The sequence below is a fragment of the Odocoileus virginianus genome, chromosome 20, assembly GCF_023699985.2.
Source record: "Odocoileus virginianus isolate 20LAN1187 ecotype Illinois chromosome 20, Ovbor_1.2, whole genome shotgun sequence".
NCBI classification, from domain to species: domain Eukaryota; kingdom Metazoa; phylum Chordata; class Mammalia; order Artiodactyla; family Cervidae; genus Odocoileus; species Odocoileus virginianus.
The window spans coordinates 10628048-10654651 of NC_069693.1; the positions used below are offsets into that span (position 1 = coordinate 10628048).

A 26604-nucleotide genomic window follows, 5' to 3' on the forward strand; every position below is an offset into this window, starting at 1 on the left:
GCTGGGGCAGGCAAAGTGAGAGGAGAGGGCTGGGCAGGAGGAGGCCTGGAGAATCAGGGTGCGGGCAGGACAGCGGGTGGCAGAGGGCCAGCCTGCTGCTCCTGGGGTCCGTGGAGAGTCTGGAGGCGCTGGCTGAACAGGAGCATCTGCTGCTCCTGGGGCTGATGGCCTGGCTGGGTCTGCACTAGGCTGCCCTGTCCCTCTGCCCTCCCTATAGTCTGTGTTCCTTCAACAGAGATTTTCGAGGGCCTATTTTCACACAGCCTTTGGTGATCAGAAAGCAGAAAATCAAACCAGCGAGAGAAAGAAGTCATGGAAGACTTCCTGGAGGCACAGGCTCCTGAGCTGGAACTTAAAGGAAGAGGAGGAGCTGACCAGATAAAGAGAGGGGGCTGACTTCCAGGTAGAAAGGAGGACAGAGATTGGAGGAGCCTAGTGAGGAGCCCTGAGCCTCAGCACTGCCCAGTGAAGAGAGGTATGTGCTGCAAGGCAAATCACAAGGGTCTCTGGTGGCTGGGGAGGGAGGGGTGCCAGAGAGGGGCAGCAGCCCCAGATCATGTGGTTACAGCTCTGGACTCCTGGGCTGGCAATGTCCCTTGAGCTCACAGTATGACCTGAGGCAGGTGAAGTCACTTCACTCCCCCAGAGCCTCAGGCATGATGAGGGTCTGTGGGTTCAAGGCGGTCGCGTTAGCACAATGCCTGGTACCAAGGCCATGTCCAACAGACTACATGGGGCAACAGTGGCGAGCCAGGCATTGGGAGGATCTGTTTGGGAAAGTCACTATAGAACAGTGAGGCCAGATTGCTCTGTGTTGCTGAGAAGCCAGTGGCAGGAAGCGCTAAGAAGGCAGAAAGGCGCTCCGTATTAAGGACAGCCCCAAATAAGAGTGCCGGCCAGCAGTGGAGCCGGTCCATCAGAGGCTAACTGCTGCCAAGGGAACAGCCTCGTGGGTGCTGGACAGCTCCCTGGTGCAGACAGCACAGGCCACCTGGGGGATTCCTTGGGAAGGGGCGGGGAGAGAGGAGGATCCCAGGAAGAGTCACTGTGAGAAACTCAGGGCTGTGGGCAGTTACACAGGGTCCCTTGGTTTAAGGTTTCCTAAGGCCCTTGGCTGTCCTACAATACGGGTCACAGACTCAAATGCTATATGGAAACAAGGTGAACAGCACAGGTGGGGGACACGGCAGGTGCGGAAGGAAGGGTGCACCAGAGAGCAGCCTGTCAAAAGAGGAGGCCTGCCTGGCTGCTACTCAGTGCCTGTCAGCCATCCTTACGGGAAGTCTGCGGGCCACTGCCAACAGTTGAACTGGCCACTGCCCCCGTTGGATTGTGCTCCCTAAAAAGATATGGTGGGAATTCTAACCCCTGGTGCCTGTAACTACGACCTGGTTTGAAAACGAGGTCTTGGCAGATATGACCAAGTTAAAATGAGCTTATTAGGGTGGGCCCTAATTCAATGACTGCTGTCCTTTTACAAGGAGAGGAAACGTGGACACAGAGACTGAAATGCACAGAGAAGATGGCCACGCAATGACGGGGGCAGAGATTGGAGTCATCCATCTATGAGAAAGTCAGCCATTTCCCACACCACCAGAAGCTGGAAGAAGCAAAGAGGGATTCCCCCTAGAGCCTTCACAGGGAGCCCAGCTCTGCTGACACCTTGATTTTGGACTTCTGGTCTGACATGATGCATTTTGGTTGTTTTAAGCCACCCCATTTGTGATACTTTGTTATGCCAGGCCTAGACGCTAATATGGCCCCTCATGCATGATTCCACGTAGACTGGAAGTCTGTAGAATTGGGAGAGAGAACGCGGCATTTCCTGACCCATACATCACGGACCTCTTTCTGAAAGAGGGTCTCACTGGATGAGCCAGGGGACATGATGTGGGGACACTGATTCTAAGTCTCAGCCTTTCATTCATGGCCCACACACAGGTCCTGCTCACTGAGGTGACCCCTGGTTTCCTCTGCTGTAAACTGAGGATGACGTGTCAGCCTCCCAGGTGGCTGGGCCCCCTCAGCGAGGTGCACAGAAATTGGGGAGTCAGGCACTCCCATCACGTGGAGGGTGTCCTCCCTCCAAGCCTCGCTCTACACCCCAATGATGGGTGGCAGAGTGTCCCAAAGCTTCCTAGGGTTGCCAGGGGACTGCCTGGCCGGTGGCTGGGGTCAGAATGGTAAATGGTACCCGGGGACCAGCCAGCCTCCTGCACAGTCTCGGGTCCTCGGCCGGGGGAGGGTGCTCCCCTGGGGGCCGCCCTTACCTGTGCTGTGAGTTGGATGGGCTGGGACAGGGTGAGCTGTGGGGTTCCCGGGGGCTGGCTGGCAGACTGTGGTGGTGGCAGGTCGCCTCCCCCGGAGGAGGAGGAGGCTGGGGGCTGCGAGGTCGAGGAGGAGGAGGAGGAGGAAGAGGAGGAGGAGGTGGAGGCGGCGGCGGCGGCGGCGGCGCTGGACTGCTGCACGGCGGCGGCCAGGAGCTGGGCCTGCGCTTGCTGCAGGAGGAGCTGCTGCTGAGCCGGCATCAGGGCCGTGAGCTGCGGGGGGGGCGGGGCCGGGGCGGGGCCGGAGGAGGAGCGTGGGAGGAGCAGAGAAGGCAGAGAGGGGTTAGTTGGCGCCTTGAGCCAAGCGGGTTACCAGGCAGAAGAGGCAGGCGTGGACAGAGTGACCGTGGGACTGGCGGGATACCCCAGGCCACCGTGGGTCCTGTAACAGATGGGAAGCGGCTGGCCTGTTTCCCCTCACCCCCCACATCGTCCTCCGTCCCTGTGCGCCCCAGTACTTACTCCGGCTAGCTGGCTGCCAGTCAACATGAGTTGGGCCTGGGGCAAGTGTGGCTGAGCCGGCTGCGGAGGCGGGGGTGCTGCTGGGGCTGAGTCGCCGCTGGGGTCTTCAGCCTTGATCTGGGGGGGAGAGAGGCAGGGTCCGGGACCCCAGAATGTTAAGTGGAGGCCAGAGAGAATGCCCACCTGCGAACCAAAAAGAGGGCACGTGTGTGGCAACGCCAGCCCGGCACTCGCACGGAGAGGAGCAGACTGGGGGGCGGGGGCGAGGTCTGCAGGGGCCTGCTAACCGCTCAGTTTAGCCTGTTTCCACATCGGTCAGAAAGGTTAACACACCTTCTGCACCCAAATTCCCAACAGGAGGGGGTCACCTTTGGAGAGTACTTTTACCCTCTTGGGGGTCAGTTCCCTATGTGTCAAATGGGAAATGATGCCTGGGGGACACAAGGGTTCTGGGTAGCATATCCCTCATCTGCTTTAGCGCAAAGTACATCTCTTGTCTGTCCAGTGGAACAAGACTTTGTTGGAAGAAAGGGTCTTAAGGTATTAGAGAAAAATCACCGCCTTAGAATATGGGTCACCAAGTAAAGCCTAAGGAAACAGGCAGATGACGCAAAGTGGGTGATTTGGGCAGGTGTGGACAGAGTGGGCTGGAAAGAGCAGGCCCGCCTGCCTGAGGGGGCCTAACCAGCCCATTCTGCTCCTACCAGTAAAATCCTAAGAAACGGCAGGGTCAGCAAAGGGTGTTTGCAGGTCAGATGTGGTTCAGGTCTGCCAGCTGTCAGCCTCCACCCCAGAGTCCGCTGAGCCCCTCCTCATCTCTCTATGGAGTATACAGATGCATCTGCATCCACCACGTGTGACAGACCAGCTTACAGTGGTCTCTAGGTCCCTGCCTTCTTCCCCTCCCACACAAAAAGCCAGACAATGGTGGGCTGGCCTGAGAAGTCTGTTGGTAAAAGACACATGGGGTGGGGGTGTGTGGCTTGATGGGTCTCACTGTCGGGCCCAGAGGGGAATATTAGGTATCATCCTTCAGCCCAATGTCCCAATAACGTCTTGCAAAAGGAGGGCCATAGAGGGAAAGCGACCTGTGCAAGGCAACACAGTGACTTGGCAGGAGCGTGCATGGCGTTTGCGACACAGACTGAAGTTGACAGACAGACAGAGGCCGGGGAAAGGCCAAATAACAGAGAGTGAGTGCCATGCCCCGGGGGTGGGATCCAAGTGTCAGAGAGTCTAAGGGGATTGCGGATGCAGTGTGAAACAGCGGAACTAGAAGCCAGGGCCATGGCTGCCCTCCTGGGGAAATTAAGGGACTTCTGGAAGTCTGGTCATCTTCTGTTTTTCGATCTGATGCTGATGACACAGGTGTTCAGTTTGTGAAAATCCAGAGTTGTATGCCAAGGATCTAAGTGTGTGTCATATTTTAATGAAAGGTTTTTTAAAAACTAGGCTTCTTGGGGCTGTTTCCTTCTCTCTCGGTCTTCTGAGAAAAGTTTTCATTAGGTGCAAGGATGTCTCTAATACCTTCCAACCCTGGCTCACCTTCCTTTCTAACAAATAAAGAACTGGTCTCAGGTTTAGACCTTACACCAGGCAAGAGTCTCTGGGTAATTTTAATAGTCATTGTCTTTATTTCCATGGCAAGTGATTCTGGTTTTCCATTCATGAAATTTCCATTAAAAAAAAGTTTTATTTTAGCTGTTGAGAAAGCAAGCCAGTTCATGAGTTGATCATTGTTGAAGCAGAGTGACAGGTTACCTGGAGGTTTGTTTTCATTATGGTCTTCCTTCTACTTTTGTATCTGTTTCACATTTTCCATAATAAAATTTTTTTTAATTGAACCGATTTAACAAAATTGTGATGTAAATAATTATACAGGGTGGAGAGTGCACCTGTCTGACATCCTGAGGGAAAGACTGACACAGAATGGATGCGGTGGGATGGAGTAGCAAGCGCAGGGAGTGCAGACCAGATGTGGACGGAGACCTGGTGCGGAAGGGAGCGAGGACCTTTGCTCCCCTGGCCCCCACTGGTCTCCTAGGGGAGAAGCAGGGCTGCTGTGGGGCATTCAGATGAGGGTGGGGCAGGGCTGGGGGCGGGGAGGGGCGCGATGGATGTTCTTGGCTCTGAGGGCAGAGGCCAGAGCCCAGCTTGAGATCAGAGTGAAGCTGGTCAGAGTCAGGGGCCCTCTCCCTGGGTCATGTCTGCGCACTCTGAACCGGACACCTGTCAAGAGGTCCCCCAATCTGCCCGCCCCCACTGCCGGGTTAGAGGAGACTAAGGAGCCCAGAGTGGGAGGGTGACTTTCCCACAGTCTCAAAGCATCTCCCACCCTGTCCTCCGACCACCACTGGTCAGGGTCAGGAGTCCTGCCCGGGCCCCCTCTGCCCCTGCACCATCTTCAGGCCTCTGGATCGGCCGGCCACCACCACCAGACTTGGAGGGTGGAGACCCGGGCACCAGACACCCCCTGAAGCCCAGCTGTGCCCAGCAGCAGGCCCCGTCTGGATGTGGGGTTTGCTCCAGCTGGCCACTGCCGGCCTCCCTGCGGTCCTCCCCTGCAGCACCGTGGCTGGACCCGCCTACCTGCCCCCCACTCCTGGCCTGGCCCTGAGTGTGCACCTTGGGGGGTGGGGGTGGGGCGGGCCCCTGCTCGGTCAGGGAAGTTGGGATGGGGGCGGGGCCCTCAGCTTCCTGTTGTTCATCGCCCTGGGGCTCTGGGGGGGATTTCCCTGGCCACCCCCACCCCCCCAGGGAAGGGGAAGGAGCCCTGGTGAGTCACAGGCCTGGGGCGGGAGCCTGAGGGTGAGAAGGGGCGGGAGGAGTCCCGTCACCAAGGTGCCAGGCCCCGGGCCCACAGCAGGCATCCGGGACCCTCTACCAAATGTCATACCTGAGCGGTCACCCTGGCTGCTCTGACCGGGGCTTACCTTGGTGCTGGGGCCAGTCGGGGACACGGAGAACGGGGAGGTCTTATTCTGGGGGTTCTGCAAAGAGCAAGTGGGGGTGGGCGATGGGAACAGTGAGATGAAGCAACTTCTGACACCCTGCCCCTGCCCCACAGAGCTCTGCTCTGCTCCCTTCTGCCCCTCTCCCCGCTACCCATTTGCTGCCTTCTGACCTGATGGTTAGTGTCTGGTCCATTTCTTTCAGTGTCTGTAATGAGAGGGACGACGGGTGAGTTGTCACCAGCCCCTGACCCTAAAACCCCCACCGTGCCCCTGCTTCCGCCCGTGGTAACCTCTGCCCTCCCTGCCCCGTTCCCCACTTACCTGTGTGCTCTGACGGGGAGTCCAGACCTTGCTTCTCGGCCTCCAGGGGCTTAGACATTCTTATTTCTGAGGACAGATGAGGGATGCCAGTGGGGTAAGGGTGCGGAAGCCAGTAGGGCTCTGGGGCCGCTCCCCCAGCACCACCCAGCCTCTCCCCCCATACCCCAACGCTCCCTGCCACCTTGCAAGTGTCTCTTTCTGGGAGACATGCCCTCTGCTCCAGGCCCCTGCCCTCCACCAGTAGGACAGGAGAGGAGCCTCTTGGCCCCTCTGAAAGGTGGCACAGGGAGGGTCACCTCCAATCCCCCGAGAGACCTGGGGCAGGGCGGAAGGTGGGGTTGGCCCTTGGTCCTGGGGAGGCTCTGGCCGCCCGGGGTTGGGGGAGGCTGGTGATGCTCCGAAGGAGCGACTCAGCGTTGGGCCTCCTCGCAGCGGCCGCCCAGGCGCCCATCCTGCCCCACCAGGTTTCGGTGAGGCATGTTTTCCACTCTGAGTAGGGCCTGGGAGGTGTGAGGGACGGCAGCATCCCCCGGGAGCGAGTCCTCAGATCTCCGGTGTGATTCAGCGCCCCAGGCCCCCTCCCCGGCCCACCACTTTCCCGTCCACTCCCCCCTCCGCCTCCCTTTCAGGCTGGGCGGCCCCTCTCTCATCTCTGTGACTCCAACTCCAACCCCATCTGCTTCTGCCCTGACCTCGTCCTCAGACCTAACCCTAGACTGCAGCCTTACCTGGGACTGCAGCCCTTAATCCAACCTGGAGCCCCCACCCTACCAAACCCATCCCACCCTACAGTCCCGCAGGCCCAGGAAATGGAAGGGGGTGGCAAACAGGGGACCTGGAGCAAGGGAAACAACCCCATGCTCTCAACGCTCCGATTCTGGTCACGGGACGGTGAGTGCTGCCAGCACAGCGCAAGATATGACTCAGAGCTCACGTTGGCAGCTGGTGCCAGTATTACCCCCATTTTACAGGGGAGAAAACTGAGGTTCCAGGCAGACGGCAGCTCCCCAAGAGCCCCGTGAGACAGCAGAGGCACTCTGGTCAGACGGGGGTCCTCGTGACTCTGGGGCTCCCGCTTCTAATCAGTACCGTTACAGTCTGATGAACCCGTTCTGATCCCCTCCACCTCATCTCCACAGTGACTCCAACCCAGGCTCACCCTGAGAGCCATTCAAACCCAGCCCTCCCTGGTCCTAGACTCCTAGTCTGGGTTTCTGACTGACCCATTCTCACTTTTCTTACCCACACTGATCCCCAGCTCTCATCCAGATGGCCCAAGTCCTTCATCTAACCTGGACTCCCTGCTTGGCCTCATACCTTACTCCCGACCCTGACTCTGACCCGAACATCTCACAACTCACTCCAAATCCCCACCAAAACCCCGTTCTATCAAAGGAGCCATCCAACGCTAGCGTGCTCTGCGTCCAAGATAGTTAAAGGTGGCCAGCTAGAAAAGAGAGACCTGAAAGAGCCTCTGCAACTGAAAAAGAAGTCCAGATATTTTGCAACTGAGGGTCACTAGACAAGGAATGCCACTCTGATTTGAAATTCCTGATTAAAAAACCAGCTCAGGGCTTCCCTTGTGGCTCAGTGGTAAAGAATCCGCCTGCCAGTGCAGGGGACGCGGGTTTGATCCGTGATCCAGGAAGATCCCACACACCTCGGAGCAACTAAGCCCAGGCACCACAGCTACTGATGCCTGGGCTCTCGAGCCCGTGCTCCGCAACCAGAGAAGCCACCGCAATGAGAAGCCTGTGCGCTACAACTAGAGAGCAGCCCGCGCAGCAACGAAGGCCGGGCGCCGACAAAGGGAAAAAAAAGGGAAAAGGCCAGGGCACACACTGCTGACGCGGGTGTAAATCCATCCAAGCACAATTCAGGAAACTTAAGAGAGGTGCCACTTCCCAGCACATCCTCTGCCAGCATTCACCTAAGAGGAAGGAGTGTCCTGCCCACCACCACCCCGGGCACATGTGTTCCGGGCAGCAGCCCTTTCCTAATGGCTCCCCCCTCCCCCACTGGAAACAGCTCAAGGGCCCGTTAACCAGGGACGAATAAACACATTGGTACATCCGTACAGCGAAATACCCCACAGCCTAGAAAAGAACCAGCTCCTGCATCACACACACTGAATCTTGCAAACCTGCTGCCAAGGGAAAGACGTGAGACACAGAAGTGGACAGACAGCAGGACTCCAATTAAGGGAGATTCAGAAACAGGAACGATGACCTCAAGTGATTAAGGTCAGATTAGTGGGCACCTTTTGAGGGGTGCTGACCTGAAAAGGGTGTGAAGAAGCCTTCAGAGGGTTAGAAATGTCCTGGGAGGTGATCTGTTTGGTGGTTTGGGGTGGTGGTCTGTACATACGCAAAAATTCATCAAACTGTACACTTAAAACCTGAGCGTTTTACTATATGTTATGTTTTGACACACACAAAAAAAAATAAAACAAGCTAATAATAATCAGCCAGCACATAGTCCTACTAAGCCGTAAGCTTCCGAGGTTGGGGTGGGGAGCAGGTGCCCAGATGCTCCCGGAGTTCAGGCCCTGTTTCCGGGCACTGGGGAAGGGGCAATGAGTGGTTAAGGACCCCGAGACCCAGGAGGTCACAAAGGAAGCCAAGGAAGGAGTCCCCCAGCCTCCTGACTCTGGGGCATCAAGAAGCAGGAGTCCTGCCTGATCCTGGCTCTAAAACTCCCAGACTCAGCTTCTTTGGTTGCTCAGTGGCAAAGAATCCACCTGCCAAAAATCCTGTCACCTGTAGGAGACACAAGTTCAATCCCTGGTCCAAGAAGATTCCACATGCCGAGGGGCAGCTGAGTTCGTGTGCCACGACAACTGAGCCTGAGCTCTAGATCCTGGGAGCCCTAACTACCGAGGCCTGAGTCCCCTAGAGCCTGCGCTCCACCACAAGCGAGGCCACTGAAATGAGAAGCCTGCACATGGCACCTGGAGAGTGGCCCCTGCTCACCGAAACTAGAGACAAGCCTGTGCAGTGACGAAGACCCAGCACAGCCAGATAAAGAATAAATAACATTTTAAAGCCAAATAAACAAATCTCCTAGCCCTTGGCCCTGCTGCAGGCAACCAAACCCTAGAGTGGCCCTACATCCCTGCCAGCATTCTGGAAAGCCATGCCCCGGCCGCCTCCACAGCCCCTCCTTCCAGCCAGTGACCATGCTGCCACCAGGAGCCCCTTCCCTGGCCATGACCCCTTCCACGGTTCCCCGCCTCCTAAGAAAAGCCCAGGCTCCCCATCCTGGCCATCAGGGTGTGACCCTCGTCACCCTCCGCTACCCATCTCTCAGCACTCATGCACCTTTCTCTTCAGTCATGCTGGCATCGCCCTCTGCTTGACGAGGGGCGGGGGGCAGGGGTCCAGGCCCTACAGTCCCCACCTCGCTGGTGAACGCCCCTCCTGATCACAGACCGGGGCGGCTTCGGGCCCCACCTCCACCCCAGAGGGCCCACACTCATCCTCGGCCTCTGCTGTATGCTGAGCTGTAGCCCTTGACATCCTCTCTTGGATGCCTAACCCCCAGTAACTCAGACTGAGACCGTCTTTGGAGACAGGATCTTTATAGAGGTAACGAAGCCAAAATGAGATCGGGCCCTACGTACAGATCAGGGCCTCAGACTAGGCCCTGATCCAGTATGACTGGTGTCCCCAGTAAGACGACGAGACTGGGATGTGGACAGGCACAGAGGGAAGACCAGGTGAGGACCCGGGGAGCCGACGTCCACCCCAAGCCAAGGAGGGAGGCCTCGGAAGAAACTAACCCCGCTGACACCTTGACCTTGGACTTCCAGCCTCCAGAATTTTGAGAAAAATAATTTCTATCGTGTAAGCCACCCCATCTGGGGGTACTTTGCTATGGCAGCCCTAGCCAACTAAGGCAGCCTCTCCTCACCAATCCAGCCTGGAGCCCGCAGGGCTGTGGTCACCTGTGCCCTTGTCCTTCCCCACTGATCAGCGGACAGGCCCGGGCTGACTCACTGCTGGGTCCCCAGCATCACCCAGCTTGGCAGCCCAGGTTATGAATGTCTGTCCCTCCCTGCGGCTCCCTCCGTCTCTTACTTGTTCCTGCCTCTGTCCTGCTGTCTCTCTGTCAGCCTTGGCATGGGCTGGTCCCTCGGCCTGGAATGCTGTTCCCACTCTGTCTGCCTGGCGACCTCCTGCTCATCCTTCAGGACCCAGCACAGGCTCCGTTCTCCTTGAAGTCACCACCCTGATGACTTCAGACGGGGGGTCTCTGCCCTCTTCCTTCCACCCTGGCTCCACCTCCCCGTCACCGTCCTAAAGGCTGCAGCCAGCTGGGCCCCAGCATGTCTCCCCCATCAGGCTAGGAAGCCCTGGGGCAGGGCTGACTCATCTGGGGTCCTCAACAGGACGCGTGGGTGGGATGAACAAGGGCAGCCCTGCTCTCTCTCCTCCGGGCATTTGCCTCTGCTCCCCTCCCACCTGGGACAACCCTTTCCTTCTTGACTAGCAAACTCCTGCTCCTCTTTAAGGCCCCAGCTCCACGTCACCTCCTCTGTGAGGGCCTCCTGGACTGCCCAGGTGGTCAGTGCCTCTCTTGTCTGGGCTCCCCCTACCCCCAATATCCCCTGACCGCCTGGCCTGGGCAGTGACCTCTACCCTAGATGGTGGGCTCCTCAGGGCCCAGACTGGAGTCACCACTGCACAGTCTGGGACTCTGTCTTTGGAATGAACGAACGCAGGAAAGGATCCTCTCTCTGTGGTCACCTGATCTTCGACCCTCAGCCCCAGTCCCCCAGGGGCTCCCACCTGACCTTAAACCTTTAAGGTCACCTCCCCTCTGTAGGAATGGTGGCTGCAGAGGCAAACGTGGTTTGAGGGGAACTTTCTACCACTGTTTCCCCAATCCTGCCCCCGCCCCCAGCTCCCACACAGCCCACACACCCCTGCAGCATCAACTGGGCTGACAGCAAGATGGCCAGAGCTGCCCGTTGCCCAGGCCTCTGTCCTCCCCTCTCCTCTTCCTTCCTCGAGCCCCACCCAGGAGGAGGGTCTCATCAAACCATCCCCACCAGGGATGAACTGGGGGGACTCCATTTACACCATGGACCCAAAGCTTCAGTGATGTCTTCATGGGGACTCAGGGTATGGTGACCCTGGGGAGAGGCTGGCTGAGACCCCATCCTGCAGGCTCTCTCGCTCCCTCTCTCTCTCAACTCTAGACGAAGACTCATGCCCAATCCCACCCCATAACACTCTGGCACAGTGTTATGGCACAAGGTGAAACCTAAGTGTCCTAATTTTTTCAAGCCCCCTTCCAGGTGACTTTAATTTGTGCTCTAACGTCCCCCCCCACACACACACCTTCAGAAGTACCCTGTCAAAGCCTCATTCACCTGCACAGAAAGTCTGGGTGGCTGCTTAGGGTCACCCCTCCCTCCTCCCATCGCAGGCAGCGTGCGACTTTTCAGAGGAACAGTCAGGAAAAAGCCCTGTAGGACCCAGCGGGCCCCTCGAGTCCCACCACCCGTGGGTCAGACCCGCCCAGGGCTGCCCCGCCCCTGGGCTCACACCCGCTTGCCCGACTGCCCCAGGCCTGGGACCCTGGGTCCCCTTCACCCTCCCCCGCCCCTCCCTCCGCGGACTTTCACTTCTCCTCTGCATTTCCCCCAGCCGGTTTTAGCAGACTTGGGCCAGCTTCTCGTTAGCACTTACCGAAAACGGGGCTAAATATAGAGGGCCCAAGGGCTGCCCCTCACCCCTCCCGGCCCCGCTTGGCCTGTCCCCTGGGTCCCCGGCCTCCAAAGCCCACTTCAAGCAAGGCTGGGGCCTGGGAGCCCCTGTGGGCTGGGTCAGTGCTGCCGGGAACCTCTGCGCGCCCACTGGCCCAGCCCGGCCTCCCCGGGAGCAGCGTTTCACACCCACACCCCACAGCTGTCCTTGGGGCGGCCTCCAGGGAGTGAAACACTCCTGGGTGTCAGGGGGGAGGATGCAGACACAACAAGAGCGGTGGCCCCGCAGCTGTGCTGCCAGGAGCTGCCACGGAGCGCACACACCACAGCCTCAGCCAGGCGGGGCCCCGACACGGACCGAGACCATGCAAACGCACATGGGGACAGGTGCGCAGATCCCAGACGGGAATGTGTGCAGATGGAGATGCGAGCCCAGACACAATGACACCAGCAGATATGCAAAACGCACACCCAGACATGTGTGGGCACACCTGCCTGTACACACACTTGCACACCGAGTCACCCCCAAACACGCACACACGCACATCCCAGAGTCACTCACAGACAGATGTACAGATAGACACAGATGTGCATACACACATACACACCCAGGTCACTCAGATAGACACACACCAGACGTACACACACATACACACACACAGAGTGACACAGACAGGTACACACTCACACCCAGGTCATTGAGATAAGACACACCAAGATGTACATAGACAAGCTGTGCACACTCACTCAGATTCATTCAGACACACAGTTACACACTCACACACCCAGAGTCACTCAGACACACATACAGGTACACACACACCCCCAGAGTCACTCAGACACACACACAGGTACACACATACCCCCAGAGTCACTCAGACATACAAACAGGTACACACACACACCCCCAGAGTCAGTCAGACACACATACAGGTACACATTTACACACCAGAGTCACTCAGACACACACACAGGTACACACTCACACACCCAGAGTCACTCAGACACACATACAGGTACACACTCACCCCCAGAGTCACTCAGACACACACACAGGTACACACTCACCCCCAGAGTCACTCAGACACACATACAGGTACACACATACCCCCAGAGTCACTCAGACATACACACAGGTACACACTCACACACCCAGAGTCACTCAGACACACATACAGGTACACACATACCCCCAGAGTCACTCAGACATACACACAGGTACACACTCACACACCCAGAGTCACTCAGACACACATACAGGTACACACACACACCAGTCACTCAGACACACATACAGGTACACACACACACACACCCAGAGTCACTCAGACACACATACAGGTACACACACACACACCAGAGTCACTCAGACACACATACACAGGTACACACACACACCAGAGTCACTCAGACACACATACAGGTACACACTCACCCCCAGAGTCACTCAGACACACATACAGGTACACACACACACACCAGAGTCACTCAGACACACACACAGGTACACACTCACACACCCAGAGTCACTCAGACACACACACACAGGTACACACACACACCAGAGTCACTCAGACACACATACAGGTATACACTCACCCCCAGAGTCACTCAGACACACATACAGGTACACACTCACACACCCAGAGTCACTGAGACACACACACAGGTACACACATACCCCCAGAGTCACTCAGACATACAAATAGGTACACACTCACACACCCAGAGTCACTCAGACACACACACAGGTACACACACACACCCCCAGAGTCACTCAGACACACATACAGGTACACACACACCAGAGTCACTGAGACACACACACAGGTACACACTCACACACCCAGAGTCATTCACACATACAAACAGGTACACACACACACCCAGAGTCACTCAGACACACATACAGACAGGTACACACACATTCAGAGTCTCTCAGACACACAGAGAGATACAGATGTGCATATACACACACATCCGGGTCTCTCATATAGACAAAGATGTACTTACACAAGATATGCACACACACACACCCAGAGTCACTCAGACATAAAGGTAGACTCAAATGCACACACACACACAGTCACTAGACAGACATACAGAGATGTGTACACACACACAGGTCACTCAGATAGACATACACACATGCGCACCTACTCACACTCCCAGAGTCCCCTCCTCCTGGGAGACAGCCGGGGTGCAACCCAGAACCCCGTCCAGAGATGTGGAGCCAAAGACCGAGCAGGAGGCATGACCTGCTCAAGACCATACATGTGTTAATTCATATCCAGGCTGGGGAGCCCAGGCAGGGCAATTCTCTGAGAAATGCCAAGTAAAGGGTCTAACCCAGTGCCTGATAAAGCTGCCATTCTCCCCAGACAGGGAAGAGATAGTATGCACACATTATCCTGTGCAGATGCCCTGCGTCGCTGTGTCTGCACTGTACACACATGTGCACATGCGCAAACATACACACACATACATCCATAGTTGCACACACAGTCACCTCAGTAAATCATCACATCACACAGCATCCTGCAAGTAACCTTCCTTCTACCTCAGCCCCCTCCTTGCCTCCCTTGCCTACTCATACCCACTCATCCTTCATCTCAGACCAGACATGCCCTCCTCCAGGAAGTCCTTCCTGATGCCCCATTAGCCGAACTGGGCAAGTCTTCTGGGCTCGCCCAGTGCCCTGTGCCTCCTGCATCCCAGCTCTCAACCCTCTGCCTGTGCTTCCTCCCATGTCTGGTGACAGGTCTGTCTCCGCTACGGAACTGGGCACTCCAGGAAGACAGACCCAGAACTGCCTTCTTCAGCAGTATTTCCAACATCCAGCACAGAACTGCTCCGTATATACGTGTCGATGACGGATCACAGGACACCCGCAAACGCTGATGCACACAGATGCAGGCCAAACCAAGAGTCAGCCCCACAGACACCCACAAATGGGACACATCCCCACGGTCAGAACTATAGGGCCGCAAACAAAACACCCTTGAAGTATGGACACTGGCCGTGGTCTAGGCCCCGCTATTACTGTATTACCTCAGTTAACTCTCCCATGCGCACCGCCTAGAGCTAACCATCATTATGCAGAGATGGACACGTTATGCCAAATGAGTCAACATGTACAAATCACTTTGTACAGCCCTTGGCGGACAATGTTGGCTCAGTCCGCTGACACTTGGTGGGGGAGGCGGTTCATAAACACACAAACATATCATAAATTTTCAGGGGTGATGAGTACCATGAAGAAAAGACAGAACAGGGTGAGGGGCTCGAGAGTGCCACCCGTTTAGATGGGGAAGGCAGGGGAGGCCACCTGAGAAGGGGACATCGGAGGCGAATGAAGTGAGGAAGTGAATCAAGAGAGCCTTGCCAAGGCTATCCCCACAGTGCCACACACACAGCCCCTCGCACACGCAAACCTGACAGTCATATATAGAAAGCTCAGAACCACTGTTTTCACGCGCGAACACAGACGCACACACTGGGAGGTCCAGCCCCCAGGCAGTCCTCTCCCAGGATCACTCAGGTTGCCCACCCACTGGTCCTCTGTTTGAGAGCCGGAGACCAACACCCAGCTCCATCCTCCTCCCCAGGACCCCTCGGGACGTGGAGCGGCAGAGGAAGGCAGAAGAGGTCTGAAGCCCCCCAGGGCTGATGCGAAAGGGGAGAGGAAAGAGGAGCTGCGGGTGGGGACGCGGGATGGGGAGAGGGGCAGCTGCTGAGGCAGAGTCGGAGAGCAGAGGAGCAGCCGGAGAGGAAGGGCAGGCCCAGCCAGGACGACCCCAGGGCGCTGCCTGTGCGCCCCGGCCCCTTACCTGGAGCCCCCATGCTGGAGTGAACCATGCTGCCCGCCCCGCAGGGCTTGGGGAACAACTGTGTCATCTCCCCGCCCTCTCTGGGGGCCAAGCCCTCGCTGCCGGAAGTCACCAGGGAGGAAACCGCAGGGTCCGCCCCCTTCGGAAGGGAAAATACCCGTGCCCGAAGGCCCACCCCAGCCGGCAGCGGACCCCAAATCATGTGTGTGTGTGCTGGGGAAGTGGGGGTTGGGGGGGTACAACGCAGGGAGGCTGGAAGAACTGACTCTGCAGCTATGCCCCCTGGAGGTGCCCCCAGCCCCTCTGCCGCCTCCACCCGGCCGGCACATCTGGAGCAGGGCTTGTGGGTCTGGGAGAGAAGGTGGACCCAAAACACCGACAGTAAAACACTGGCTAGGAGTTTGGGGCGGGCCTTTCCCAATGCTAGGCCCTGCCTGTCACACCTGACAGGCATCATCTCTGAAGGTGCTATTTGCCCCCATTTTACAGACAAAGACTGAGGACCAGAGAAGTGAGGTGGCCTCTCTAAGGGCTCAGAGGCAAGAAGCGTTGACGCCAAGAAGCAGGGCAGGAGGAAGCTTTCGCAGACTGTGGCCAGCGGGGAACCCAGTCGCGCCTCTGCCCGCAGGTGAGGCGTCCGCGGCCACCACTGGGAGAAGAGGTACCCGTGGGTAGTGGTAGGGCTGGCGGCAGGGCCGGGCCTTGCCCTGGAGCGGCAGGAGGTCCACCAAGGGGCAAAGCGGGCGCCGGAGATGGTTGGGGTGGACGGAAGTACCGGGTCCCAGGGCCACGGACTGGCCCCTTCGCGGTGCGGCGCTCGCGGTCCAACGCTTCCCTCCCTGCCCGCCAGAGGGCGGCAGCGCACAGCCAATGGGCCAGAGGGCGGGGCCGGTGCGGAGGAGGCGCCCCGCCCCCCGCCCCTCCCCTTCCCCCGCCCGCCCCCGCGCGCACACCTGCGAGGGTCACACAAAGGCGCAGGACTCCCCGCGCGCGGCGGCGCAGACAAAGGCGCGGCCGAGCCCGCTGCCCTCTTCCTCCTCCCCGCGCGCGGTCCGAGGCTGCCGGGCCGCCTGGTGCCTCCAAACAGCCCACCTGCTCGCTCCGGGCCCTGCGGGACTCGCTGTGCCCCTACGCTGAGGGGACCCGCCCCCCCCGCCAGAGCACGCGCGCGCACACGGACGGCTGGACTCATATACACACACTCAAGTGTTTCTACACAGGGACCCCAGCACATCACACACACGTGTGCACATCCAGACACATGGAAACACTCCTTGGTGCCCAGGCCCTGACAACGCTCCCTACTAACACTACCCGCGTGTGCACAGAACCCTCTGCTCTGTCATGCAGGCACAGGGGCACGTCTATACAAGTGTACCTAGGCATACTTCCCAGCCGTGTATGCCCACGTTCACACCCAAGCACACTCACGCAGGTTACGACACACAGGCAGACCTTCAAGAGTGCCTTTCTGCCTGTACACAGGCCCTGTGCGGCCCAGACACGCCCAGGCAGGCAGGCCCACTCCAGGAGAATGATGGTGGTCCTTATATCTGCACAGAGGGGACAGTGGCCCCACCAACTACACTCATAACATTCCGTATTGTGAAGGCCATTCCTCTGAGCAGATTAGGAGGCCCTGCAGCATCCGCCGGCTTCACCTCAGACCTCCTGCCTCCGGGCCCACCTCTTTACCTCTCTCTCTGTCTCAGATGGCAGGATTTCTCTACAGGCGGGTCAGGCATCTGGTGGATGATGGCACTGGAGCCTTGTCTTGAAGCTGCATTTGCCCACTAAACTCTTTTTACTTAGGATTTATGTTTTGGAAGACTTGGAAATGAGGGTAATAAGGACTTTATAGAGGGAGCAAAACCTCACCAAAACACCCCCCTATGCTCCACAGTCAACAGCATCCTTGTCAAGAGGGAGCTCCGGGTGGTAACTCAGAGCAGGGAGAGATGCACCCCCCTGTTTCCAGTGCTGCCCTCCCAGGCCTGCGGCTGAGAGGTGGAGCTGGCGACAGCCTTTCATGCCCACCTACCCGTGGTGAGTGAAATCACCCCACACCTCTTGCCTCTCAAACTGACTCCACTATTATCGCCTCTGGCAGGCCAGAATTGAGTCCCTGAGCTAGAATCGAGGCATCTTGAAGAAGAATGGGCATGAGAGTTCCACCTGCCCAGGAGAGGACAAAGGGGCTGAATTAGGGGCATGCTGGGTGGGCAGGGCCTGGCAGCCAGGAATGGGGAGGCCCAGGCATGGGAGATCGTGGCCGTTTAGCTGGAGAAGAGGCCTCAGACCAAGCTGAGCCAGGCAGGTAGGGCCTGGGAGCTGGGGAGCAGTGGGGGCCGCTGAGGGTGCAGGGAGCCTGGGAGGGAGGCGGTGCAGGGGAGACCAGGCTGGGCTCAGGGCTGAGCGGTAATTAAAGGAGACGCAGGGGGCTCCCCAGGGCCAGCGGGGCTGGTAACTGACACGCGGGCCCCATTGCTCCGCTCATATTTCTCACCGGATCGATACGTTTGACTCCCGACAAGACAATAATCGCTTGTACGCGGCCGGCGAGTCGATCAAATACATTATTAGAGCGAGGTCCCCTGGGGGCCCGGCGGGGAGTGATGGGGGGAGCAGCCAGCCCACCGGGGACAGCAGAGCGAGATTCTTCACCCCTCAGGGCCCCCAACCATGGCCTCTTCCTCTTGGCCGCCCCTGGGGACCCTCTCTGTGGCTTGGCTCCCCAGCCTCTTTCTGCATCCCGCTGTGTCTTGCGACCTCTTCGCTCAGCCCCCGCCTGTGTCCCTGCTCTGTGTGGGGTCCCCCATCCATGTCCCTGCTCTGTGTGGGGACCCGAGCAGGGTTTCCCTGAAGTGCTGCCTCATTTCTGGGGCTCTAGCATGTAGGAGCTCAGAGAGGGCCCCAGGCTGGCAGGAGACAAGGAGACCGGGTTGCCTATGAGTTGACAGCTGAGTCAGAAGGTGAGCTCAGGTCTGAGATTCATCGACATTAACCTCTCTTTGCATCTCAGCATTCTGCCTTCAGCAGAGCCCAAGGAGGGCCGCCTCTGCATGGTGAGGCGGGTCAGGGTGGGGGAACAGTCAGGGAAAGCTGACTTAGGGACCCAGACACAGAGGAAAGCAGGATGAGGGGTGGCAGACAGACACAGACCAAAGTATGTCTGGCTGGTCCTGCTGCAGGGCCATGCAATCCTCCCAATAAGGCCTCCAATACTCTGGAATCAAAACCCCCCTCCCCAGGCACTGCCTGTCCAACTCTTCCTGACTTCCGGGCTCAAGCTTTCGTTTCCTGTTTACACACCTCCTTCATCCTCAGCCATGCCCTCAGAGATGCACAGAAACAGACAGTAAGTCAGATCTGGACTGTGGGCCATAGTTTGCCAACCCCAGACTGAGACCATTTACCTGCAGTATAATCAGTGATGTTTGTTTGATGTTATTTAATTCTAAGTCATGTCCAAGTCTTTCTGTGACCCCATGGCCCTCCAGGTTAGTCTGTCCATGGAATTTTCCAGGCAAGAATACTGGAGTGGATTGCCATTTCCTTCTCCAGGGGATCTTCCCAACCCAGGGATCGAACCCATGTCTCAGGCATTGGAAGGTAGATTCTTTACCACTGTGCCACCTGGGAAGCCCCCAAACTTTTCCTACATGTCCCTTACAGCCAAGCTGTGAGCTGGGGGCTGAGGACCTAGAAGAGAACTAGATCTGAAATCTGCCCTCAGGGAGTTCATAGTCCAAGGGGAAGACTGGATTTGATGGAAGTTTTCTGATATTCCATAACTGACTCAGAAAGTATGCAATAAATGCTAGTCAAAGATGAATCCCAAGACATAGACAAGGCTGGATTTGATGTTGTAGGTGGAAAGATTCTGAGCAGGAAGAGTCTGTATAAGTGAGGTCCACTGGGGACTGGTGTGAGACCAGGCTGGTGGGTAGAAGCTGAAGAAGATGACCAGAGGAGAGGCTGGGACAGTGGTCTAGACAACAGGAGAGAATGGGGCCATGAGGATGCAGATGAGAGTATGAGTTTGAGTGAGAGTCTTGAGGACTTTGGTGGACTTGCAAGCAGGCAGCTGAGCAGGGTGGATGGGTGGGTGCTCAGGCCATCACTGATGGACAGTGGGAAGGGGAGCAGATTTGGGGAAGATGCTTAGGTCAGTGCTGGGGATTGGGGGTGGGGGGAGATCATCAAGGTCTATGGAACAGGAAGCCATCAGATGCTGAATAAATTCACATCGACACAAACACTCCTCATGCATCTCCTGCCCACCACCAGTTTCCCAGACCCACCAGAAATCCCAGGAATTCACCACACACAAAAAGAAATCAGGAAGCATCATGGTACGGCCCAAAGAAGATAAAAGTCAGAAAACCAACAGGTCCCCATTCTGAACCTGACCATCTGGTGGCCCAAGGCCAGCCCCCCGCACTCTCTGGGCCTCCGTTTCCCCACCTAAAAGTGGGAGGTGGGCTGGAGGAGCACTCTAAGACTTCTTCCAGCTGTTAACATTCTGTGGCTTGAAAGGGACAAGAACAGGCAAGATGGACCGATGGCTCCACTAGCAGCCACATTCACACAGCTAGCCTGGGTGGACCTTGAGTCTCTCCGACCCCAAAGCCTGCGCCTAGACTGCTGTCCGCGGCTCCTCACTTGGGCTTGTACGTGTCCCAGGCTGTAGGCTGTCCCGGAACAGAGCCACCAGGACATCCGAAGAGGCAGGTGCCTGGCTCTGGGCCTGACCTGAAGAGGCTCTGCCCTGGGCACAGGTGCCCCCGCCCACCCCAGGCTGCAGACTACAGCCCAGACCTCCTGCTCACCAGCACCAGCACCAGCACTGACTCTGCAGGCTGATGGCGCTTTCCTTCCTTCCAGCCCAGGGAGCTGTCCAAAGGCTGAAATGCAAGGGCCCTCGGAGTGGTCCGGAAACCCTCCAGTAACCCGCTGCTGCCCCCAGGAAAGCCCAGCCCCCTCACCATGGATGGCCTCCAGGCACCCGCGGAACTTCACTTCTAACGAGAGCACTGTGTGCCTGCCACACCAGAGAAAGCCGAGTCTGTCCCTACTTGGGGCCTCTGACCTTGCCGACACCTCCCCTAGAATGCTGTTCCCCATCTTGTCCCTTTCCTCTGACCCTTTAGGACTTAACTCAAAGGCCACCTCCTCCCAGAAGCCCTCCCTCAGCCACCCTCCACTCCAGTTATTGTTCAGTCACTAAGTAGTGTCCGACTCTGCGATCCGATGGACTGCAGCATGCCAGGCTTCCCTGTCCATCACTTTCTCCCGGCGTTTGCTCAGACTCATGTCCCTTGAGTCAGTGGCCAGTTTTGTTTTCTTTGTAGTGCTCTCTGGAACTCAGGCACTGTCACCTTGCCTTACTGTTTCCCCCTCTGAAATGTAAGCTCTCTGAAAGCAGGTGCTTTTTTTGGTCTTCTCTTCTGCAGTATGCCCTTCTGAAAGGGACACACCATGTGCTTAGATCCTATTTGTTGAATGAATGGATCCTTCCAGACTCCCACAGCCCACAGAATGAAATCCAGGGCTGGCTTTCCAAGCTCAAGTGGACATGGGCCTCTGCCAATCTCCACGGGCAAATTGCCTTCAGAGCTCACCTTCTTCCTCTGGGTTCGGCAACTTGGGGTTCCCTATGTACCCATCCTCTGAGCTTCCTGTGTTTGCTGGGCAAATTCTACTGCCCTCTATAGCCTCGGCTCAAATCTCTCCTCTCTGGAAGCTGTCTCTGACTCCACAGGAGGCCTATTTAATAGTGATGGCCTGTCTTCCCATAGTTCAGGCATCTTGGGCTTAGCACTAATCGTACTGCATTGAAATTACTTCCCAATGAGGCTGCCCTCACAGCGCAGGGCTGGAGGGCAGGGTGGGGTTTCATTCATTTTTGTAGAATGGAGTCCAGCACTGGTCTGCAAATAAGCCCCGTTGAATGAGGACATCTGCCCTGTAGACTGTGACACTTTATAGAGCTGGATGTATGCACTAGCGCTTCCCAGGTGGCGCTAGTGGTAAAGAACCTGCCTGCCAGTGCAGGAGACATAAGAGATGCGGGTTTGATCCCTGGGTCGGAAAGATACCCTGGAGAAGGAAATGGCAACCCACTCCAGGATTCTTGCCTGGAGAATCTCATGGACAGAGGAGCCTGGCAGGCTACATCCACCTGGCAAGCTACAGTCCATGGGGTCACAAAGAGTTGGACACTGCTGAAGCAACTTAGCATGCAAGCACTGATCTGGGAGTTAAACACTTGAAAGCATGGAAACTGGTTTTTCCATTCACTTGCTGTTGACCCTGGGCAGGTGATTTCACCTCTCTGAACCTCTGAGGATCCTTATCTTTGAAATGAGGGCAGTGACATGGGCTGATCAGTGGTAAAGAATTCACCTGTCAAAGCAGGAGATGCACGAGACCCAAGTTTGGATCCCTGGGTCAGGAAGATCCTCTGGAGAAGGAAATGGCAAACCACTCCAGTATTCTTGCCTGGGAAATCCCATGGACAGAGGAGCCTGGCGGGTTACAGTCCGTGGGACAACAGAGTCAGACACGACTGAGCATGCACACAACATGGGCTGACAGGAACTTCATTAATCTTTTTTCTTTTGTTTTTAATGGTTCCTTGTGCAATACAGTAGGACCCTGTTATGGTTAATCTTAAATATAATACTGACTACCATGCACAAGGAGTTCAAAAAGTTCACAAAGGGTTTATCACACCAAAGTTTGAAATAGAGAAAATCAGAAATAACACAGAATGCTACCATATGACAGTAGCTAAATAAAGTGTAGCATATTCATGCTCAGGAAGAGTATGTGATCATGAGAGATGATGGAACTGATCTATGAATATGGACATGGAAAGTTCTCCAAGACTCTGCTGAATGCAAAGGCAAGCTGCAGAATGATTTACACAAAGTAATATTATTGATGTAAAACACATAGCAAAACCTCTATGTATTTTCTATGGGTGTGCAGGTATTGACAAATGCAGAGAAAAGGCCCAAAGAGTAACTAATCAGCTAATGACAACTACCTCTGGTGGGTGGACCAGAAGTGGGAAAGTGCATGTGTGTGTGCGCGCATGTGTGCATGCTCAGTCCTGTCTGATTCTTTACAACCCCACGAACTGTAGCCCACCAGGCTCCTGTGTCCATGGGATTCTCCAGGCAAGAATACTAGAGTGGGTTGCCATTTCCTCCTCCAAGGGATCTTCCTGAACCAGGGATCGAACCCACGTCTTTTGTGTCTCCTGTGTTGGCAGACAGGTTCTTTACTACTGAGCAGCCTGGGAAGCCCCCTGGGAAAGCAGAATGGACTCAAAAGGGATTTTTTAAAGATTTTTTTTTATATGGACCATTTTCAAAGTTTTTACTGAATTTGTTACAATATTGCTTCTTTTTATGTTTTGGGGGGTTTTATGTGGGATTTTAGATCCCCAACCAGGGATGGAACCCCCATACCCTACATTGGAAGGTGGAGTCTTAACCACTGGACCACCAGGGAAGTCCCTCAAATAAGGTTTTAACCTTTTCTGTTATGGTTTTGGTTTTTATAATGAGATTGTATTCATTTTTGAATTAACATTAGACTACGAGTTACAGGTAGCAAACTATAAAGTGAAACAAAGGACTGATTATCCCCCACAGTGAGGAAAGTGGTCACCTCCAGCAGGGAGGGAGGGACAGGGTGGGGGGCGGATCTTGAGCTCTGGCTGCCTCCTGTATACAGACCTAGGTGGCGATCCCACAGATGTTCACTTGATAAAGATTGATTCAACTGTACACTGATGACTCTCTCACATAACTGTGCTTCCTGCAGGCAGGAGCCAATTCCCACTCATTTTGGTATCGTCTGCTCTGCACCCCCAGTTCACTGCCCAGAAGCAGGTGTTAATAAAAGGCCAGATTCGGTAGGGTGCGCCCCAGGCTGCTAGAGCTCCAAGGGGCCAAGGCTGCTGTCCAGGGTACTAAAGTCCAAAGCCTGGGAAGCCTCAGGGAGGCTGGCCAACGAAGACAGCTTCCAGACCCGTTATCCTAATTGGCCACTTTGCGACCTGGCTCCTGCTCGCCTCTAACACATCACCTTCCATTGCTCCCCAGGCCTTCCCAGGTGGCGCTAGTGGTAAGGAACCTGCCTGCCAATGCAAGAGACATAAGAGATGTGGGTTCAATTCTTGGATTGCGAAGATCCCCTGAAGGAGGACATGGCAAACCACTCCAGTGCTCTTGCCTGGAGAATCCCATGGAACAGAGGAGCCTGGTGGGCTACAGTCCATGGGTCACAAGGAGTCAGATACGACTGAAGCGACTGAGCATGCAGGCACACACACCTGTCACTCCTTGCCATTCGCTCACGTCCTCCAGGCTGAAGCTCCCATGTGCCTCAGGACCTTTGCTCTCTCTCTTCCTGCTGGCTGGTGCCGTCTTTGCCCAAGTATGGTGGTGGAGCACACCCTCGCTTATTCCAGCAGTCCACTGACACATCCTCTCCACAGAGAAGTCTTTTTGATCATCCCAACCCACACAGCCTTTCCCCTCCTCATCACTCTCCATCTTTCACCAGGTAGCATTTCCTTCCAGCACTTGTCACTGACATTTGAGTTTCTGTGTGTACATGTGCTTGTTTATCATCCATCTCCGCCCACTTGAATGTTCACGCTGGGAGGACAGGGAGCAGGTCTGTTCTGTTCGGTTTCACCCTCCTATTTAAAAGGGCCTCAGGTGCACAAAATGGCATTAATCATAACCCATGGTTCATGGCTTTCTCCCATCACTGAGATGGGCAGAGCCCTCTTCCATTCTTTATTTGCTCGTTTATTTAATTTATATTTAATAAATTATGTGGACACATTATTATGTCTTCACGTAAAACCACCACTCACCAAACAGATTAGAGCTGTGACAAGTCACAGTGGCTCGCGCCTGACGTGAGCACTGCTGTGTGCCCTGTGCCTGCCACCGAGGAGGCTCTGTCTGCTGCAGGAGTTAAGGGGCACCACGCAAAAGGAGGCCCACAGGAGCGCCCACGCGGCCTCACGAGGAGCGGAGAAGAAGCCAAAGGCCATGGCCTCCCGTAAGCTCCCCTCTCCTCCCTGGGGTTCCCACCCCTTCGTTCAACCTAGCCAAAGTTTCTTCAAGACAATTCAATCCTACACCCTCACGGATGGCCCACTGTGCCAGACCCTGTGCCTAGAACTGGGGACACAGAGTGATTTCCCTGGTGGTCCAGTGGCTATAACTCTGAGTTCCCAATGCAGGGGACCCAAGTTCAATCCCTGGTCAGGGAACTAGATCCCACATGCCGCAACTAAGAAGTCTGCGTGTCACAACTAAAGGTTCTGTATGCCACAACAAAGATCAAAGATCCCACATGCCGCAATGAAGACTTGGTGCAGCCAAATAAAAAGAATATTTAAAAAAGAGAGAGAGAGTTGGTTGGTGGTTTAGTTGCTCAGTCGTGTCCAACTCTTTGTGATCCCACGGACTATAGCCCGCCAGGCTCCTCTGTCCACGGGATTTCCCAGGCAAGAATACCAAAGTGGGTTGTCATTTTCTTCCCCAGGGGATCTTCTCAACCCAGGGATCGAACCTGGGTCTCCCACGTTGCGGGCAGATTCGCAGATTCTTTACTGACTGCGCCACCAGGGAAGCTCGAGAGAGCCGAGGACACCAGGACAGTCAGCCTTGGCCACGCACCTGAGCATTCTCAACCTCCTGCTGCTCTCCCCTCCCCCCACACCCCGCCTCTTCAGGGTCCCACGATTATCATAAGTTATCAGAGCAGCTACCCAGAGGCACTTGTTGCACGAGGCCACGGGCTCTGTGTGTCCTCTCTTGGCATCTTCCCAGAGATCCAATAAAGCAGGTGCTGTTATTACCCCCCGCTTTTCAGAGGCACACCCTGAGGTGGACTGGAGCTGGCAGGTCAGTCCCAGAGCCTGGCTCTCCTTACCACCAGGCACGCTGCCTGTGTGATCGTGTGCGTGTTTCTCCCCTCGAAAATCCGGGAAGTCCTAGGCCTCCTGTATCTCTGCAAAAAAGCAACTGAGGATGATGGAAAATGTGTCAACTTTGAAGTCATGGAACAAGTGGTCAGGTCCCAGCTGCAGAACTCAGGGAGGCATGGGTGGGGGGCAGGGGTGTCACCTGGCCCAGGTATTATATTCACGAAGGGCCTCATTAACCGAGATGAGTATTTTTGATTTTACAGTTGGGTGCCACTGCCAAACCACATCAGCCGTAGGACGCGCTGAATTTTGTTCTAATAAATCCTGAAATGACCTTGGAAATACCAGTTGGTGTGGCACTTTGTTGTTGTTGTTGCTTAGAGCCCAGCCTGTAACTCCATTTTGGCTTTCTTTCATTCTCAGCATCCTGGGAGGCTCAAAAATGAGAAGTGGCCTGGCCTCTCTCAGACTCTGTGGAGCCTGCTGAGTCCTTGCTGTGTGACTTCATGCAAACCACTCAACCTCTCTGTGCCTCTTCCAGAACTGTGTGGTCTCTGGGCAGCATCTTCAGAGGGCCCTGCTTCACAAACATTTTAACTCAATGGAATCAGGTTGACCCAGACCGTACGAAACATATTCCCTGCCATCATGGAAGCAAACTTCAAGCTCTGGACGCTTCAAGTGAAGGATCTTGAGAGAAGGGTTTTTTGTGTAATAATCATTTACCGGGTTACTGGCTTTCCAGGTGGTGCTAGTGGTAAATAATCCGCCTGCCAATAAGGAGACGGAGAGACACAAGTTTGATACCTGGAGGAGGGCGTGGCAATCCACTCCAGTATTCTTGCCTGGAGAATCCCAATGGACAGAAAAGCCTGGCAGGCTACAGTCCTTGGGGTCACAAAGAGTCAGACATAAGTGACTGAGCACACACACACAGCAACCATTTGCTGAGGTGGAGGACAGTTCCTAGAAGAGCTCAGGGACAGGGAATCAAGAGTTCTGTTTTAGACGATTCGAGGTGAAACCCTGA

The 26604-nt window shown here is 55.9% G+C and overlaps 1 protein-coding gene across 21 annotated transcripts in view; it reads right to left on the reverse strand.

Moving 5' to 3' along the window:
• POU2F2 (POU class 2 homeobox 2) overlaps window positions 1-26604 on the reverse strand; it is an 80297-nt gene that overhangs the window by 19760 nt on the left and 33933 nt on the right. For 6 of the 21 annotated variants that reach the window (XM_070450788.1, XM_070450781.1, XM_070450787.1 and 3 more), the window contains exons 1-6: window positions 15608-15709; window positions 6065-6130; window positions 5914-5948; window positions 5723-5779; window positions 2790-2972; window positions 2271-2540 (exon numbers count right to left, since the gene is read on the reverse strand). In XM_070450788.1, coding sequence (XP_070306889.1) covers window positions 2271-2540; window positions 2790-2972; window positions 5723-5779; window positions 5914-5948; window positions 6065-6130; window positions 15608-15674 — 678 coding nt within the window. In that variant the 5' untranslated portion in view covers window positions 15675-15709. Of the gene's footprint in view, window positions 1-2270; window positions 2541-2789; window positions 2973-5722; window positions 5780-5913; window positions 5949-6064; window positions 6131-10143; window positions 10923-11441; window positions 11466-15607; window positions 15710-16272; window positions 16297-26604 lie in introns of those variants that run through there. The other 15 variants (XM_070450782.1, XM_070450798.1, XM_070450797.1 and 12 more) reach the window with 8 other exon arrangements.